We start from the raw sequence: 19,223 nt of genomic DNA, 5'->3' as shown, positions 1-19,223 counted from the left end.
AGGAATTGTGTCTGATTCACACAACCTGCCTGGTATCCCAAATGAGAGTTAGTCATTTCCCCTTAACCATTTTGTTTGTTCAAAGGCAGAGGTGTGCAGCAAATATATAAAAATAGCCATAGTATAACCTTTTATTAGTTACCCAGATGTGTTTATCTGCAAGGAACCCCTGCCTCTCTTCAGAAGGTTGGTTGGATCTCTGAGAGAGAAGTTAATTGTGTAACAAAGGGGACTGCTGTCTTTTGTCTTTTCTTTGGAATGGATGAAGCCAGTGAGCCAGAGGGATTGTCAGAAGAAAATGGGTGGTGGTGTGATTAAAGCAGTTGGATGCTTCTGCTGGATAATTGAATTCTGGTCTTGCCTCCATAACAGAGTTGCTGTGCAATATTAAGCAAATTGTTTTTCCTAGATAGTCATTAATTGGGTGTTTCATTCTGGTGCCTGATGGGAGATATCTGAGGTGTGATTTGCTTGAGGGCTTTGCTTTTCTGTGAATTCAGAAGCTGTTGCATAACACTGCATATTTTGAAAAATCAGATACTGTTAGTTTCAAATAGATCCAAAATTAATAAGAATCAGAAGTGCCATCTGTTAAAATAACAATTAATATGATAAGAAAATCAATGAAGAAAATAATTCCTTCTTTAGAGCAGAGCTTGAACTTTGTGAAGAAAATAGCACATTGGATATCTGCTGTGAATAGTTATGTAGGAGACCTGGTGTTGAGTGAGCAGTAACTGTCCTATGCTTTGGGAAAAAAGTAGGGATCCTTTGGGAGAATATTGTAGGGTTTGGGATTGTAATACGAATGCAGCGTGAACCAGCTTACGCTCAGCACTGTCCTTAACTGATGTTCTTAACTTACATGCTTGACTTTTCCATCAGGAACTGCTTTTCGAGTGTGAGCTGATACACAAATTTAATTTCAAACCAAACTAACAACAGCCCTTAAGGTTAACTGAAGAGCGGTGCCATCAGTGGAGAAGGAAACAAGATCCTCCTTCCCCACAAAGCTGCAAAGAAACTCGTAGCCGTGAAAATCCATCATGCCTGGTGCAGATCAGGCTGGAATATTTGGCAGAGGCCATTTTCAGCAGGTTCTGGTCTCAGTTCAGCAAGTTCCTGGCTGAACCCTGCTCATCTGGCCTCTTAGTCGGGCACCTGAGCCCCAGGGTGGCTTTGTGCTCCCAGCAGGGCTTTGCTGCGACAGCCCGGGAACCCCTGGAAGCACGTGGCATCCGCTTCATCCCAGCTTTGTGTGCCACCAGGCAGCTGGCAGCGGGCCCGTGAGGTAATTGTGTGGGAGGGAAGGATGGCCAGGGCATGGCATTTGCTCTCAGAAGCTGCACAGATTTAGCCACGGGTTTTATTGGAACTTTTGGAGCTATTTATGCTGGGCAGCTGTTTAAGTATGGTGCTGCTGGGAAGCCAAGCTGCTGTCACAAATGAGGCTCACGGCGGAATCCATGTGTGGCACTGCAGTGATTTCATGTAACCTTAGGCCTTACACTAAGGAGGGCACTTTGCACCCTTCCCCCCACTTCTGCAAGTTGTCAATCCCATATCTTTCTAACCTGTTCTTAAACCTTCCCACCGTACCCTCCCCAAAGGATTCAAACCTACCTGGCACACTACAGTCCTTATTTTAGCCTGTTTTTTCCCTTGATGTCACATTGAAACTGATCTTACTAAAGTATTTCTTGCACTTAGTTGTGGATCTACTTTTTGTAGCAGCCTTCTGCATCTGTGACTTCTGGCAGTTTTGCACTTGACTGTTGTTCTGTGGAGGCTCTGCAGCCCTGACTCCTTTGAGCTTTCTTCATAGAACTTGGTTTTCAGACCACTTAATTTTTTTCCTAGTGCTTTCCTCATATGTTGCTAATTGATACAGGGCATCCCAAAATGGGCACTTTATTGTAGAGGAGATTTTAAAACCTTGATAACAGCAAGAGTATTTTATTTAAAGATTCTGCTCCTTTTCATGCATTTGTCAGTTTTATAATAAAGTGGTACTGATCTATTGCAGCTCCTAAGTGCGTTTTTCACAGAGCCTCTGCACCTGTTTTGTATTGCTGATTTTTCCTCTTTATGTTGGTTTGCTCTTGGCCCTGGTGAAATGCACCTCAATCCATCATTATAATGTGGATTAAGTGGAAAAACAGTTGGAAGGCTGTCTGTTCCATGCTGGCAGTCAGTCTGAGTGTGGTGTAAGGTCTGGTGATCCTGCCCTGTTCTGCCAAGCAGGTTATCACTGAAAACCCAGAGTGGTGCTGACCTTGGGGCACAGATGAATCACTCCTGATTCAAGGCTCCATTTTGATGTCAAACCATTGATGGCCACCCACAGTCAAGTTATTTCACCTGTTTGCCTTTCCCTCTTGGCTTAATCTAAGTGATGCCTTGACAATGTGCTTTAAATATCATATAAAAGTGTTAGAATTCCTATGAAAGTCAGAATGGACAAGGTCTATTGCCAAGTCCCATCCCTAGGGCCTTCTGCCTCATAGGAGAAATCAAGATTGATGTGCTACAACTTGTTGTTGCCAAATTCACGTTGGCTGCTACTCATCACCTTCTCCACTCCTCCATGCCTACAAATTGTCTGTGTTCCCATTTTTTTCTTGAAATTGAAATTAAACTGATGGGTATGTAATGCCTGGCTGTTCTTCCCACTCATTCCCTGAACATATTTGCTTCTCTTCTGTTTTTTTCCTCCCTTCCTTTCCTTCGAGCTGTGTGCTGAAAAGATACACAGGCAGGAGACACAAGATTCCAAGGCTTTAAGGAATCAACTCTTTCTTTACACATGACAAAGCACTAAGCTTTGCTGTTCCTTGGGTAACTGAAAGCAGCAGTCGGGGCAGAGGAAGACACTTTGGTCACCATCTATCAGTGAGACATGAAGGGAGAATAAAACCCTGAATGTGTTAATTAAAACATTTTTGTTCATGGTCCTGATGTTCCCAAACAAAGAATTTTTATTTTTAGTTAAGAAAGTATTGCCTTAAATTCATGATATGAGATCTCTGGCAGTTCAGAAAGATTGTTGTCATTAGAATCATAGAATGGTTTGGGTTGGAAGTGATCTTAAGGATCCTTGAGTTCCAAACTCCCTGCCATGGGCAGGGGTGCCACCTACTAGATCAAGTTACTCAGGGCCCCATCCAACCTGGCCTTGAACATTGCCAGGGTTGGGTCATCCACAGCTTCTCTGGGCAGAGTTTTCTCTGTGTTCAAGAAGTTCATGCTCACTCCAGCAGTTACCCTGTTTTTGTGCCATCTAATCCCCAGCTGCTGAGCCTGTACCATGTTAATCCCTGGGATTGTTATTGTGTGGAAGAGACTCTACCTTCTGCTAAAGAGGCAAAAAATTATATGTAAAAAAATGAGATTTTAGAGCTCTCAGTCAAATACCTTTCATTGCATCAACACTGCTCTAATTCTAGGAAAAACCATCTGGCTTGTGCCAAGGTGACAAATTGTAGTGCTCATGTGAAAGTGCCTGCTGCTGTTATTCATGTGTATGGCACAGGAGTTCTGAGGATTGTGTAGAGAAAACACAGCAACTCTAAAGCTACTCGGACTTCAATGAATCCTTTGGGGTTTTTGCCTGTGTGGTTAATAACACTTTTGTCTTTCTTTTTCCCTTTACCTCTTCTTCTGCAGTTTCAGCTTCTTGCCTCAGCATTATTTAAGTCTGGCTCGGATTTCACAACTCTTGGTGAGTATTGTGTGTCAGAGGAATTACATGATGTTCCCTTTGATAATTACTCTTAGTTTCTCCTGGTTTTTATATCAAATGTTATAGTTCCTATCAACATTGCAGGCTCTTTTCAATATGCAAAGTGCCACTACCCAGACATTTGAGAGGTTATTTATAATGACCAGCATCCAATACCTCAAGCCCATATTTAAAACATCTGTCAACATCAGTGGTTTTAAACCAGTGCCTCCTGGGATCATTTTGTGTCTCTTATTACATCTGATCCTTCGCTCTTACCCAAGTAAACAGAAGCTTTGGTCAGAATAAAGCACCTCCTGTCATGTTACTTTGGAATCTCACAGCATGGCTACGGCTCTGTTTGCTGTGATAACTGCAATTCCTGGAGTAGTTTGGTTCGCTCTGTTCTCTGCAGAATGAGTTCTTTGGGCAGAGTGTCAAGAGCGAAGAAAACAGTGGCGTGAAGGGCTGGAAACAGGAGGGCTGAGCCAAAGCCATGATTTGTTTCGCTGCTCTGTCCAGTTAACTGTTTAAGAGATCTCAGAGAGTTGTCCTGGGTGAGCTACAGGAAAGCTACAGGCAGAAATTACATCCTTGTAATGCTGGGGTGTCCTCAAGTCACTGAGCTCTTGCTAAGAGAATGGATGACTTCAGCTTTTATGGAGGCGTAATTCCCAGTCTGAGAAATTGAGGGAAAGAGAAAGCCCACTGCACTTCTGCCTAGCTGGATGAGGAAGCTCTGCTGAGTTCCTGTGGTTTGGAAGACATCAAGTTGACCCTATAAGATCAAGTTTTTTAAAAGAAAGAAACCCCAAGTTTCAAAAAAGTTGGATTTTTCGTAGACTCATAGAACGGTTTGGGCTGGAAGGGACCTTTAGACATCATCTCATTCCAACCCCCTCTGCCATGGGGAGGGACACCTTCCACTATCCGAGGTTGCCCCAAGCCCCATCCAATCTAACCTTGACCACTTCCAGACATGGGACATCTACAGCTTCTCTGGGCAGCCTGTGCCAGTGCTTCACCACCCTCAAATCTTTTCCCTAGTTTTAAGCATTTTTAAAGATGAGTTAGTTCTTCACTTGGTACAACATTTTATCCAGATTTTGGGTTTACAGATAGGAGGGATATGTACGTCAAGGGGTGCTTTGAAAATCAAACAAAAACCCCAGCCCTCCTTGATTTGATTAACTTGGTTGACTAATTAACTGAAGAGTGAGTTCACTGAATTAAAAAGCATTCCTTTGAGATAGCAGCAATGGGAGTAATCCAAAGTGGAGGAAATCATTGTGTGCCTGCCCTGTTGTTCTTGCTGGAGGCTTCAGTGTAGGATTTAGATAAACAGTGCAAACCAAACCTTGCAGTATTGGGGGGCAGCATTTCAGAAACCAGTTTGCAAAGCTCCTGTGTGCCAATATGCAACCAGGTGCAAGTCGAGTGAGTAAATACCAACTCTTGAGTTGGGACTCCTGCTGTCAGCAGAGCTTGTCTCAAGGAAAACTCCAAGCAGTCCAAGGAGCAGTTCTGGTTATGGCAGTGAAGATAATGAAAAAAGCCTGAGGACAGAAGAAATGAGGCACCAAATAAAAATAGCTGCACGAATTTTGTTTTTGGGACATCAGAGCAGTCCCCTGAGAACTCCTGCTTCCCCTGTTTCTTCAGGGCTGTCAGTGAGCTTGACAGGCATTTGTTTATTACTTTCTATGGCATTTTGATGGCAGTGCTGGCTTGGGGTGACATAATCTCTGTATATGTGCTCACAGTAGTGGGACGGAGAGCTGGCAGCCTTGTTAGTGGAGGCAGAGGGAGGAAACTGTTAACATTTCTCCTAAATGGACAATTCCCAACTAAACTGAATGTTTGGGATTGTGAGGACTGACTTTCCCTTTCCTTCCTCCCCCAGGATTTTCAGACGTTGACCACACATATGCCCAGAGAACTCAGCTGTTTGACACGTTAGTCAACTTCTTCCCAGACAACATGACCCCTCCTAAAGGCAACCTGGTGGACCTCATCACGCTGTAATGGAGCAATCACTGGACACATGGAAGAGGGGAAAAGCATCCATTTTCAGTATTTTAATTTTTTTACTGCATTGATTGACTGCTGGGATGAAGTTAATATAGTAACCCCTAGGTGTTTGAAAGGGGTTTTATACTTGTCTGGTGAATCCCTGGAGCTTTTCCCTTGGAGTAGGTTAATAAAATGTAACTGACGTACTTCTGACTAAATATATATATTTTTTCTGACTTTGGATTTTGAGTTAGCAAATGTAAAGGTGGGGGGAAAAGAAAAAGAAATAAAACCCAGATCTTTTTGCCTATGGGGGAAAATTTAAGATTTGTGAGTTGTCTGGGATTAAAGATGATGGGTTTTATTTTGCGTTTCCTGAGGAGGAGGGGGGAAGAGGTTTTTCTTTCCTCATTTGTAGCTAGTCATGATGTATTGCTTTTATCCCACAACTCCATCCTCAGCAGCTGAATGACTTGGTGGCAGGACACTGGCACGTGTTGAGGTGATGTAATTTACGTCCTGAGTCTTGTGCTCACGGTGTGTCGCGGGAAGGCGAGCGCGTGTTCTGAACCGTCTGTCTCCTCGTCCCAGAGTCGTGCTGACAGTCGTGTCTAACTGCATCTGAGACTCCATCTAAACTGACTACCTACATCCCTGTCTCCTGTTCTCTGGAGCCTTCCACTTAAACCTAGCAGGCAAGAGGGAACCTCAGAGATACCGCTGGAAAATGGGAGTGCGGTCGCCGTCCGCATGGGCCCCTTTTCAGGAGTTGATCTCTTTGCTGCTGTGCTCTTCCACTGAGAAACCCTGCGGGTCCTCGGCGAGCCTGGCAGAACTGGGTCTTCCACCACACACACCCCCAACCTCTGCAACCTGACCCTGGGTTGGGTGTAGGATTTCTGAAGCAGACTGTCTTTGTTTCCATGTACTTCTCTGTGCATTTGTCCATGTGTACGTGTACAGGGCGTTGCTCCCAACAGCTTGTCTCCTTCCTGTGTAATGCAGCTCCCTTGTCAATGCATTTTAGACGTAGATCTGAATGTGAGGGAGGCCTTCTTAGCATAAATCTCTGAAAATGAGCTGATGCATATGTATAGAAAATATATTCTCCCTTTTGCTGAAAGTGTTCTTTATAAACATCGTAAGGGCTTGGTGCTGCACTGTGAGGTGGAATGAAGGACACGCATACCCAGCATTAGAAACTCTGCATTCGGTGTCCATGAGCATTCAGTACACACTGGCAGATGTAAATATTTATATGAAACTGCAAACCCTTCTGTCCAGCAGTATTCATGCCAGTCGGGTATCATTGCTGCACCCGCTGTGGCTCCTGTTGAACTTGGTGGAAGTCCTGTGTGTGCAAAGATGATTTGGACTCTTGAAATAAAGAGTTAGTTGAGTGTCTTTTTCAGAGATCAAGTGTCTGCTTGCTTTGATTGTATTGCCTCTTTATCATGTTCTTTGTGTGACTTTTGTAGTCCTGGTGCATTAGAAATAAATTTCAAAATCTCATACTAGTATTTAATCACTTAGAAAGGAATAGTGTTGTCAGAGGCCAGGCTTGTCTTCAGGGAGGACTGTACAAATGAAGTGTTTTTAACCTGTCACTTGAGACTGTTCAGACACTGTGCACTTCAGTGGATGGCAAGTCAGATGTCTGGGGAAGAATCCACTCAGTATGGGAAATGAAATCTGATGAAATTGTTTCTTTGGAACATGGCAGGTTTTTTCTTCCTATTGGCATGGAAAGTTTTACATCACTGCTTGGCTTTGTGGTGTGCTACCTGTGCTGAGGCTTTGTTAACTAACGTAGAGTTTATACAGTACAAATGTACATACTGGGGGAATATTATGGCTGAGGTGTTGCTTCCCTTGAGATCAAACCGAGAGCTTTTAATGCAACCAGCCAAAATTCTGCAACCCTCTAGTACTTAAATTTAGTGCTGCTGTGCTCCTTTATCACTTGATGCCATTGCTTGTGTATCCTCAGCTTCAGTCAGATGATTAAATGCTCTTTTTGACAGTTGCTAATTAACCAAGCTCTTTGTAAACTGTTGTGTGTCCACCTTGGATGGCTAAAAGAACCCAAAAGATACATCTTGGTGGAGGAGCCCTGGCGAGCAGGCAGGGGAAGTTCAGGAACGCCCAGAGCTGTGAATGGCATTGCTGGTGAGCAGTGCACCGTGTCAGGTCTGATTTGTGTGACAGGAATTCGATCCAAACTCATTGTCCTCTGTGCCAGGGGTGTGTGCGGGGCCCGGCAGCCCCAGCTCTGTGTTCTGTAGCATCGTGCAAATCAATGATTTGTCTGAGCGAGGGGAACGTTGCTTCTGCAGGACTGACAGTCCCAGCTAACGAGAGCACTTCAGGATGATCAAATATTGACCTGCCTTTGTCCCGAGCAAATCGATGCCGCTCGCACCAGCACAGTTCATGGATTACAGCTGGTGATTAACCAGCAGAAACTTTGCTCAGCTCTGCAGTTATTTGTTGAGCAGCAGAGGCACCATGTGGCCAAAGAGGTTAATCCAAAGGGAAGGCTTCTTGTGGCTTTGCCAAGGGTCTTTCCTTCTTTTTGTCCTTAAGGCTAGGAGTCAAATGATTTCTTTGCATTGGTGTATGCTACGTTACAGTCTTTAAAATCTAATAAAAAATTCTGAGCAGTGAAGTATAAATTCCCTTTCAAAATCAGCCAGTTGTTGTCAGGCAGTGACACAGGCAGTCTGATTTTCATTGCATGCTGATCTTTAAAGACACTGGTGATATTCCAGGAAAGCATTAGACGTGCTCATTACAGAAAGCCCGAAATACAGACAGTAAAGAAACCCACGGGATCTGAAAACAGCCACCTGAAAACGTTTCACAGCCCAGTGCATGCGAGGTTATAAATATCCAAGCTGTGCGTGAGAAGTCTTCAAACTTCACCATCGTTGCTTGCAGGCTGTGTCTGAGGCTGCTCTTTAGCTTAGACAAGACAAACATACTCTATTTGCCTTTAGATTATAAAGCGACTTTGTGTAGGAACTTCACGCCACATAATCTTTGCACTACAGTGAGTAGTTTTATCTGTAAATTCTGTGTTAACCTGTAAATAAGGTATTGCAAAGGAAAGCATCGTTCCTTATCAGAGAGGAACTCATTCATCATGATTGGGGTCTTTAAAGCCAAAGTTACAAGGTTCTGGTGTGTCTTTTAAAACTGGAGGAAGTCAGGATGGGATAAACTTGATACAGACATTCAGACTTCACTCTTGGTTTAGCTTTTTTAAAAATACCCTTTGAAATTCCTGTGTTCGGTTTGTCACCGACTGACCCTTACAATATCCTTCAGTGGATCATCTCCTTGGATAACAAGAAATTATTCTTTATATTGTTCCTGTCAAGTGACACATTTTCTTAGAGAAATAAAGCCCTTCAGAATTAATTTTTTTGGTCACTTGGATTAGGTAGAATTAAGTGAGTTTGTTAACGTTTGTCTTACACAACCCCTCACAGTAGTCACAAGGCAGAAGTTGTTGAAGAGTCCTCCCAAAATTACCTCTCCAAGCATGTTTTGCTCTTGGGGTGTGACCTTAAATGTTGTCATGTGGCAGAAGGACTTTGTTACATGTTAAATGAGATTGTAGCCACCTTAGCCACTTTTTTGCCTTTTTATTTTGAGGATCCCATTAGTTAGTATTGGTCCTGGGAAGGCCTGAAGGGTGATGCAAAATGTTCCTGGAAAATAGTTGCAGGTTTTATCCTCTGGCTGTTTTAAAGATACTTGTGATGTGTTTATTATTATAATCTCTTCCTTTTGCTGAGCATAATGAGGAGGGAGAACTTTGTCTTGGAAAAGTTTGTTTGCCCTTTCCCTGGGTGGCATCTTGCATGGGTAGTTAAGGTAGTCGTACCCAGTTGCATAAGTGAACCTCTGGAATTAGGTTTTTGTTTGCCTGGGATGGCTCTGGGTGTGCACAGGTACACGCTGGCTCAGGGATCAGGCTGGAGCTTCCTACCAGAACTTCAGTTAGCAAAATCTTACTCTTATTTTGGAAAATCAGTATGGGGACACCCGATTGGAAAAGCTTTTCTAAGGCATTGCCTTGTGCAGTGGCAACTAGAGGGAAAGCAGAAATTTTCCTAAAGAGCATAGAAAAACTTCCCTTTGTGAATTGTCCTGGATGACTGTTAAATGAAATTGCTGAAACTTTTTGGTCATTGATTATAATAACCCAGCCTGAAAATTTAATGATTTAATGATGAGAGTTTAAAGATTAAGAAGTCAGTAAGCAAATTAACTGGACCCACCTATTTGCAGGAGGATGGCGGAGGTGTGGGGCTCGTTGCCAGGGATTGCTACAGCTCATCTGTGTGTTTCTTTAATTGGCAGCCACGAGTGTCCAGCGCTCCATGAGCTATTCCTTCTTCCAGAAGAAACTCCTTCCAAAGCCGAGTAATGACTCTGGAAGAGAGTTTTTCATAAGGCTTTGTGGAACAGCTGTTTGCTGAACCATTTTCCTGATGTGTGCAAATTTTTCGAAGGGAGTTTTCTCTGTCCCAAAGTCGTGTGCTGACCTGGCCCTGCTGTGCCAACCTGCTCTGGGGAGTGATGGATTCAGAGCAGTGTCCTGAGGAACACTTCAAACTTGTTTGCTGCTCTTACTGTGGGAAAGATGAGCACTAATGCTGCTTGTTTCAAATGCAGGAGGGTGGTAGGTACCTGTAACACAAACACTGTCAGCTCTCTTGCTGCCTCCTGCATTTCAGAATCAAGAAATAAGTACTTTTGTAGAACTTACCGAGTGAACTTTAGGTTTGAGTAACTTCTGTACAACCTCCATCTCTGTACAGGCAGTAATTCTGCTGATGTAATGCTGTGCCACTTCTGGGGAAAATGGCAAAAATGAGTAGATACGTTTCCATTCAGTCCCTTTGTTTTTAAAAGTGGAAAAATGTCTTGTGAAATCTTGAGTCCCCGTGTATGCTTTGAATTTTAGCTTATTAGTTGGCTCAGAGTTAAGGAATGTTTGGCTATTGTCAAGTGAAGTCCTGACGGTAAAAGCAGTTCATGTATGTCTCTGGAAGTGCTTGTGTTGTTTTATAGCTGTTCGTACTACAGAAACAGAGGTGGACTCAGTTGAAAATTAAAATTATTGGTGTTTTGATTTAGGGGGAAGATTATAGAAACTCTGAGCTTGGCCTGTTTTAATAAGTACATGTGTTAATTTGGAGATGGGTCTTATTTTGTGAGAGGAGAGTTTAAGAACAACTATATGACTTGATATAGATTGCTAGTAGTATATAAGCTGTAAATACTGTTGAAATGTAAATGTGCTGTCAGAAGCTTGTTAGTGTATCTAAATGCCTGTGGGAGTGGGAGACCTGATGATATCCTGTCATGGAAAAGGTTATACTGGAGATTATTCAAGTTGTGGTAATGGCTTATAGGCAAAATCCCTCTTTTACTGAAAGCTTCTATTATAATGAAAAGTTGGAGTGGAAAAAGTAGGTTTACTGTACTGGAACCAGGATAAGAGTCCATGGCTCAGCACTTGGATAAATTGACTCCAGATGCTTTTGTCCGTAGGCAATGGATCCAAACGCGGTTTTGCAGTGGAAGCCAGTTAATGACCTGCTTATTGCTTCTGGAGAGTCCCAGAGGAGAGCCTCATGAGGATGCCAGCAGGTATCCCTTTGGCATTCCTGCAGAGGTCACAGTGCTGGCTGGAGTTTGGGATTAGCCACGTGTGCTTCGGTTATATCCGCACAGCTCCGAGGAGGATGCGGTGGCTGTGTGGGCTGTGTGTAACTCCAGCTGTATGGCTGAGGTGTGGAGCTCTGCAGGGCAGCCCCTTGCCCAAGCACAGGTCCTGAGGATAACACATTGCTGCTTTCTGCTTTGCTTTCATGGACTCGGTTTGATGGGGCTGAACTCCAGATATTGCTGTGACCCAGATTCAGTGCTCTGCTTCCAGTGGAGCTGCTGTCAGTGCATCACCTTGGTACCCTGAAATCTCAATTTATACTTGGTGCAGACACAGTTCCACGTTGCCTTGGCTTCCAGCTGTTTGCTGTAAGTCAGCACAGCTTTCACTGATGACCTGGGGAGTGTGAGTGCTGTCAGAACTCACTCGACTGTTCAGCTCCAGTGTGGCATCACAGTTCATTCCTGGAAACAGAGATGTGAGTGAACAGCTCAAAACTGGCTCTATCAGGTTAGATTTTTGGGTTTGCTACTAATTTGAAAGGAGAGTCTTATCACGAGCAGGTATGATGGTCAAAGCACGACCTCTTGGTTATTCCTTCATTTATTCTGACTTCTCTTTTCCTGTGTGGCTGTTCACTCCTATTAAAATGCTTCAGACTTCCCTGAGTTTAATGGGTACCTACAGAGGAATTGAAGGTTAGAGCTGTGTAGTGTTATTGAGGCATCAGTTTCTCCACATCATGCTCTGTTTGCTTCCTTTGCAAACCTCCTTCCTGCTGCCTCTGAAACAGTCAGGAAGGATCCTTGTGATTAACATTGTTCTTTCCAGGGCTGTTTCTCATCCCGGGTAAGGACAGGGAAGTGTGGGAGATGATTTCCCACTGCAGCATAGACTTATTTCCTTGTGCCCTTCCATGGCCCCACATTCAGTCCTGTGATACTCCTTCTTTCCCATCTCAGGGTTTATTTTGTGTGACCTCAAGAAGAAAAAGGTGATGGTACCAGCCCTCAAGTTGTCCCAGGTTCCTGCACCTGCTCTTGTTATCCCAAAACTTTCACTAGTATTGGGGTGTTTGGTTTATTTCTGCAACATAGCAGGGCAGAGGGAATGAGAAGATAAATAGTCTTGGGGTTAATACAGGGATGCCTGACTGAGTAGATCCATAAGATGTGGTCTGTCCTTGTGGAAGAGCTTTGAGGAACTCTCCTAACCAGTAGCGTTGCTGTTTAGAGCTGGTTTTACAATGTGAGCTGGATTGTTTGGCTCTTTTTCAGAGAGAAGTGATGTAATATTGGGGTCTTCTAGTCCTGGAGCTTCATCTCGAGCTTTGGCCCCTGTCTACCCCAAAGAGAGGATAATACAATTTTATTCTCTCCACAGCAATTGCAAGGAAGCCAAGTTGGGCTTAACCCTGCTCAGACAGACTGGAGGTGGTGCAGCACCACTGGCTTTTGGATCAGGTCTGGGTGCCTTAAAGGATTGTTAAAACCTAAAAGTGTTCTGAGCTTTCTGATGAAAGCTGCCAGTTGGATTAAAGGAGATTAGGTGCTTTTTAATTAATATGGTGGTGGGGAGGCTAAACCACAACAGTGGCTCCAGTGGTTGCAGTCATCTCCACATCCCAAATAGCAATGGATAGGTTTTTCTCCCCAGTGACAGGAAAATATACTTTAAATATCCTGACTTAGTAACCAAGGGATTCAATCAATTACTCAGTGTTTCACTAAACAGAGAAGTGCTGCGGTGTGTGAACAGGGTCTGTTCATTTAAAAAGCCACTTGGAGGCTAAAACGTGATTTTTTTTTTTTTTTTTTTTTTGAGGTTTTGACAAAAACCCAGCTCTTAAAAGGGGAAAATGGAGGAGAACTATTGTGCTGTTGACTTGTTTTCCCCTCCTGTCTGCTGTGGTCATCAGGAATGCAAACTAGCAGTGGAGGGTGAATATTGCCTTCATCTCTCCCTCCTCATTCCTATCCCTCCCATTGATGTTTTGATGTACAAAACACTCCTCACTTGAGAAGCTGCTGTGTGGGGTAGTGGAAAGGAAAACAAACCCCTCGTTATTAGTAGCTGTTACTTTGCTAAAGCTGTATTTCCTGCTGTGTCTTCCAGCACTCCCTCCTCCACAGAAGGAAATGAGGGGGTGCTGGGGAGACCGTCAGCCAGAGAAAAGAGCTTAATTATACAAACAAATGTGTTCATGAGAGTTTTGAGAATTGGAGGCCCCGAACCACGCAGACCGCTTTGCTGAGGGACAGAAATTGAGAGTCTGTGGGCTCATTCCCAGTTAATTGGAGGTGACATTCCCATCCTTGTGGGCTGGTGGTATTGTACATGTTGTGCATTCAGATGCTGCGATGCAGCATGTCTCATTTTGGGAGTATTGAGCCTTGTTAAATGTTTGCCCTTTGAAACTGCTGCAGTTGCCCCTCTTAGGGGATTTGGTGGCATAGACAGGACCCGGGTAGCTTGGGGTCAAACACGGTGAGCTGGCTGGACACCATCACCTGGTTGGGGTGGGGTTTTGAGCTGTTTGTTGAGCTGTTGCCTCTGCTCTGATGGTATCACTGTAGTGTGTGATGGTTTGTCTGGACCTTCAGTGTTCATTATCTTGTCCTCTACACCCCAGTGTGGCCCCCGAAAGCTGGTTCTCCCTCCCTAATGCTGGAAGTGTGAGTGTCCACCCCCTGTCCACAATTTGGCCTCTCTGTTCTGTTTTGGCACCCAGCTTGAAGGGTTTGCACCTCCACAGCAATCCTGCAGACTCTGGTGTCCGTCTGGATTCCCCTTGGTGTCTGTCCTGCAGTTGTTGTCTGGGACACCTGAGCACAGGAGAGCTGAGCTGAGAGGTGTGGACAGCCCTGGGCTGGAAAGGAGCATCCACGGGGTGATGAAAGCTGTGAACTGCTCATGTGTTTTAATAGGCAAGTCAAATACTGACTGCTCCTGTGCTGAGCCCATGGTGGTTACAGGCATCTTCCCTGGACTCTGGTGATTCCCCATCCCACCCTTTTCTTTATGGGTGATCTTTGTTCAGCCTGGAATGTTAATTTTCTTCCTTGGCATAAATCATCTTTGATGATTTCTGGGTTGGTGTGTGAGCCCCATGCTGTACATAAATGAATGAGTGATACGAGGAATATCTACAAATGTAGTTATGTTGTATGTAATGTACATAAGGAGAGAATGTATTTTGTTCATTTTTTTCTTAATAAAAATGTATATGCTAGCAAGGGTGTTGATTTAAGATCCTTTTGTTCTCACATCGCTTCGGAGAGTGGAAAAATGCCTGTGAAGGTCTTGTAGTGTTGGAGAAATTGTGAAACCAGTGGTGCATTATGTCTGGCCCTGTTCCTGATGTCACTGATGAGCTCAGTCAGTATCCCATAAATCCAGCATGTTCCCAACATTCACAGGAACTTTTACTGGGGAGGAACACGGAGTTAGAACATAGGCTGCTGCAAAACGCTGATTTTTAATATCTGACTTCAACCAAATTCTTTTTTTTTTTTCTTTACATAAGCAGAAACTTAACGTGGGACAAAATGTTTTATTTTGGGCACTTGAAGGCCAGCCGAGCTGCTGAACTGCCCACGCTGCTGCTGCCCCTCTGCTGCCCTTGGGTGATGCCTCTCCTGCTTTATGGGTGTGAGGTTTGATTGCCTCCTCCACAGCCTGCCCTGAGTGTGAGGAGGGGCTGCAGGCCAGGAGTGAGTTAGGATGAAATGCAGAAGTAAGGGTGAAATGCAGGAATAAGGGTGAGCTGCCTTTCCCTCTGTCAGCCTGAAGTTACCAAGAGCTTAAGCAAGTGCTCTGGCTGTGTTGGGGGTGCCCTCATATTGCCCCAGCTGCCCACCCCTCCAAGTCCTCTGGTTTTTAAATTTAATAGGTTTTCCACCACTATAATACTGCTTCTGCACAGGAAAAATACAGGCTCTTCCATGGCTGGCTACCTTGAAGGTCTGGGTTGGTTTTGTTCCAGCTGGTCAGTGTTTTCCCATGGAGCATCTCCAGAGCAGGAAGCTGTGGCCCTGGAGCACCAGCTCTGCCCTGCCCACCCCTCCCCTCACTCATCCAAAGGTACGAGTCTTTTACATAAGAATGTTTATTGACAGAAATACATGATGCTCTCAAAATATATTTGTAGGAAAATGCAAGAATAATCTCTTACAATCCAGTTCCTCAGTAAATTCCAGTGTAAATCAGACTCCTGTCCCCGTGAGAGATGCTGCTACACACAGTATGTAAGAGCTCTACTATATGTGCAAGGCTCAACAGGTAACCACCTGGGCAATCAGGTTTTCCTTCTCCAGTCCCTCACAGACTTCTGTGTGTCTTCTGTAGGCAGCAGTCACAGTATCAACCTCATCAGCTGGGTCACGGCACTGGGAGCGGGAGATAAAATGCTCCTAAAGTATTTACACGTTTCCTCATGAATCTGAAAATAGAAAAGTCTCTTGCAAGGACATCTGAGCTGCTTGCAAAGCTCTCACCAAAAGGTAAGAGCAAGAATCTCTTTGTACAACGTGTGGGATGTTAAAGCTGTTTTGGGGGAGAGAGGAGGAGCGCAGGGAAGGGAGGAGGGGCAGGGAGGAAGGAAATGCCTTGGTAAATATTTATTTTTTTATTTATTATTTTTGGTGTGACAGTTATGGCTACAGTCTACGAAGGGAAGGGTTAAGGCCAAAGATGCTCATTGCTGCATTTCCTACCTGATTTTTTTTTTCCCCGAAAAAGAATGTTCTCAACATTAAAAAAAAAAAAGTACTGTTTTCTTTTCCTGTGGAAATAGTTCTTTTAAATAGGGGAAGGAAAATCTACTATAAAATATTAGTGGTTTAAAAATATGGTGTCTGGAAAAATAAATAAATGTACAATTCCTATTCAAATATAAATCACTGTAAGCACTTGCTGAGCAGGTAATATCTTCACTGGTCTCTGCTCGGAAAGATTTAAGGTTACTTGATCTCAAGCCTCTGTAGGGTTCTCTTGGAAAGTCTTTGGACCTGACTCATTAAAGCACTTTGGCATCTCTTTGCTGGGAAGGGGGAATCTTTAGGCACAAGCTAAAGCCTGACCACCTGGAGATGCCCTGCCAGGGGTGTCCTTGTGGCAACTCCAGCCCCCATGGCCACAGCATCACTGCCGCCCTGTTTTCACTGTGTTTATTTCTGGGAAGGACAGAAGTGTGAGGTCAGGGACCTGCTGCTCACCTTTCAGGGCAGCTGGGAGGCCAAAATCCTCACCAGAGCAATTGTGGATGCCGAGGCCGCTTCTCTGAGCCTCATGGCCGTGTTAAAGAGCTGAACTTGATGCTGCTAGAACAGGGGTAAAGTTGTGGCATAGAGTTAGCTGGGCAAGAGCTGTGTTTTCCTGCTTCATGTCAAAATTTAATCCCCTACCAGGCTGGCCTTTAGCTTTTTCTTTCTTCTTTTAATTTTTTTTTTATTTTTAATAATTTAAAATTTTTTTTTAATTTTATTTTGTTATTTCCCCTCCCCTCCAAAATTACTTCCCCATAGTGCAGTGCACAGGTAAGTGAAGTGTGCAGAATACATTGCTAATGAATAGCAGGAATATTTACATACAAAAATATAAAGGTTTGAACACTTCAGACTCTGCCCTTCGGTGCAGGACAGAAGGGGGAAGAGCCACATGTATCTTCTGCCAGTGCCTGTCATGGGGCTGAACAAACCACCCCGATCCTCTCCTTCCTGAGTACTCCCAACTCCACCAGGGTTTCTCCAAGCTTCCCATTGCTTGGCTCTGCTTTTCCCCTCATTCAGGGCAGCCATGGGAGCAGATCCCAGTCGGGCTGACTTGGTGGCAGAGCCCAAAGGAAATCTCCCCGTTGTGCCTTGGTTTATGGCAAGCAGGGGAGAAGGGCTGTGTTTGGGCATCGCTCTTATCTGCAGCTCCTCTGGTTTGCAGAGGGATTTGGGACAAGCACCATCCTCAGGTCAGGAGAAGGACTCAGCCAAGTGACCTTCTGGTCCTCATGTGCTGGAGGATGGTTCCCACTGGTCCCTGCCTCTGCCAGGGCTGAGCTGCTTCACCAGAGCAAAGGCATGAAACGCTCCCCAACCTTTCAGAGCCATTTAGGAGCTGTGGTGGGCAGTCAAAATCCAGAAATGGCCTCAGTCCAGCCGTGTCTTTCTTCTCCCCTCTAAAGACTTCAGCAAAGGGAGACCTGGGTGCCAGACCAAGGGCTGCAGGACAAAGCTCAGTCCCAGCTTTGCTGCTGAGCTGGAAGTTGCTTTGCAGGTCTCTGTTGTCTTAGTGGCTTGTGAAGAAGAACGCAAGGGCGTGGACTGAGCTTTTAAACCTCAAGGGGAGGAAACACCAAGGGCTGTACTGGTGGAAAACCCTGAATGCCACCAAGCTCCCTGGCTCCTGTTCTGCTGCTCTTTTACCTCTTCTGCTGCTCAGGCAGGAAAATGTGCCCTCAAAAATCACAAACCATCGTGGTGTGTGTGTCCCACAGTCTCGTGGAGGATGGATGAGGGCTGTGAGATGCTGCTGTGTAATTCCTGGAAGGCATTCTATAGGGAAATGCAGCACCAGAGCTGGACTCCTGCACCACAAAACTGCCAACATCATACCTGGACTAGAGACCAGGCATCACTCTTGCTCTCCACACCCTTCCTAAGAGGGATGAACTCAAGGAATTCCTCCTTCTCCTCTCCCTCCATCTCATCCTTTCAAAACAAGAAGCTGCTGCACCTCTCTCAGTCTCCAAGTGGGTGCAGGATCTGTTCCACAGCCCCTGGCAGCAGGGCTGAGCATCACTTGGCACTGCTGCATCCCTCCCATCCCGCTGGGTCCCGATGCATCCATTTGCCTATGGCACAGCGAGGAGCTCTTGTGCGTTTTAGCTCTGAGGAGAGGATGGAAACCGGATTAAAAAGGAACAGGCTGTTCCAGCTTTTTCCACTCAATACCTGGGTGTCAGGGAGGGCAGGGTGATGACTAAACAGCGTGGGCCAGAGGATTTTTCTAGCTGTAATTGCCAGGTGCTGCTTTGCTGTCAGACGTGCTCCATCTCCCGTCCTATTTACTTCATTTCTCTTGATTTTTGAGTCGCTCCGTAGCTGGAGGTTGCAGCTGGCGTGGTTGGATGTGGGATGGGAGGAGACATGCTTGGAGGAGACACCAGCAGCTCTTCAGGAGCAAAGCCACCCTGTTTGCCCATGATCAGGTCTGGTGTGGGAGGTGGATGGGGGATGGAGGATGCTTGGCCAGATGTGGCCACCAAAGTGGCTTGTGTTGATGTGCCCCAGAGGTGCCTTCTCATGTCCTTTCCTCTTCCATCCTGCACCCCATGTGGTGGCACAAGGGGCCATGATTAGTTCATTAAGGGATTTTTCTGCCTTTTGGGGGGAATCTTGCCTTATTTTGGAGCTGTGTGTGCATGTGTGTAGGGTTTATTGGGGTTTTTTTGGGGGGGAGTGGTCGTTTTTCACTTGATGGACTTCTGCATCTTATAAATGCGTGTCCTCTTCTTCCTCCAGGTCCTCCTTCATGAGGGTGTCCAGAGGAACGATCCAGCTGTCCCCCAGCTCACCGTTGAGGTTCACCTTCTTCTCCTGCATTTCAGAGGAGGTCTCCATCACCTCCAGCGTGGGGTTGTCGTGGTAGCCATTCTCCATGGTCTGCATCTCCTCGGTCAGGCGCTGCTATGAGGAAAGAAAACCATGAACCCCACTGAACAACACCTTGGCCTCGCTGTGAGCATCACCTCAGGGCTGTCACCTCCCAGCCAGCTGTGACAGCTGCCCCGTATAGATTGATGTAACTACA

General features: G+C 45.1%; 2 protein-coding genes across 6 annotated transcripts in view; one reads left to right on the top strand and one right to left on the bottom strand.

Annotated features, from left to right (window-relative positions):
- The window catches only part of MKLN1 (muskelin 1), a 101,091-nt gene extending 87,842 nt beyond the window's left edge, over window positions 1-13,249 (top strand). For both annotated transcript variants that reach the window (XM_042052384.1, XM_042052394.1), the window contains 2 exons: window positions 3,667-3,721; window positions 5,625-13,249. In XM_042052384.1, coding sequence (XP_041908318.1) covers window positions 3,667-3,721; window positions 5,625-5,746 — 177 coding nt within the window. In that variant the 3' untranslated portion in view covers window positions 5,747-13,249. The remainder of the gene's footprint in view (window positions 1-3,666; window positions 3,722-5,624) is intronic.
- A 2,261-nt stretch (window positions 13,250-15,510) lies between these two features.
- The window catches only part of PODXL (podocalyxin like), a 45,075-nt gene continuing 41,362 nt past the window's right edge, over window positions 15,511-19,223 (bottom strand). For 2 of the 4 annotated variants that reach the window (XM_042052427.1, XM_042052410.1), the window contains one exon: window positions 15,511-19,099. In XM_042052427.1, the coding sequence (XP_041908361.1) occupies window positions 18,905-19,099 (195 nt within the window). In that variant the 3' untranslated portion in view covers window positions 15,511-18,904. The remainder of the gene's footprint in view (window positions 19,100-19,223) is intronic. The other 2 variants (XM_042052417.1, XM_042052437.1) reach the window with 1 other exon arrangement.

This window comes from Corvus kubaryi, unplaced genomic scaffold (genome assembly GCF_017639235.1).
Source record: "Corvus kubaryi isolate FWS band 111438036 unplaced genomic scaffold, C.kubaryi_AGA036_p1.0 135, whole genome shotgun sequence".
Lineage (NCBI taxonomy): Eukaryota > Metazoa > Chordata > Aves > Passeriformes > Corvidae > Corvus > Corvus kubaryi.
Note: the sequence above shows the minus strand (reverse complement) of the source record. Positions and strands in the feature narration are given on the sequence as shown.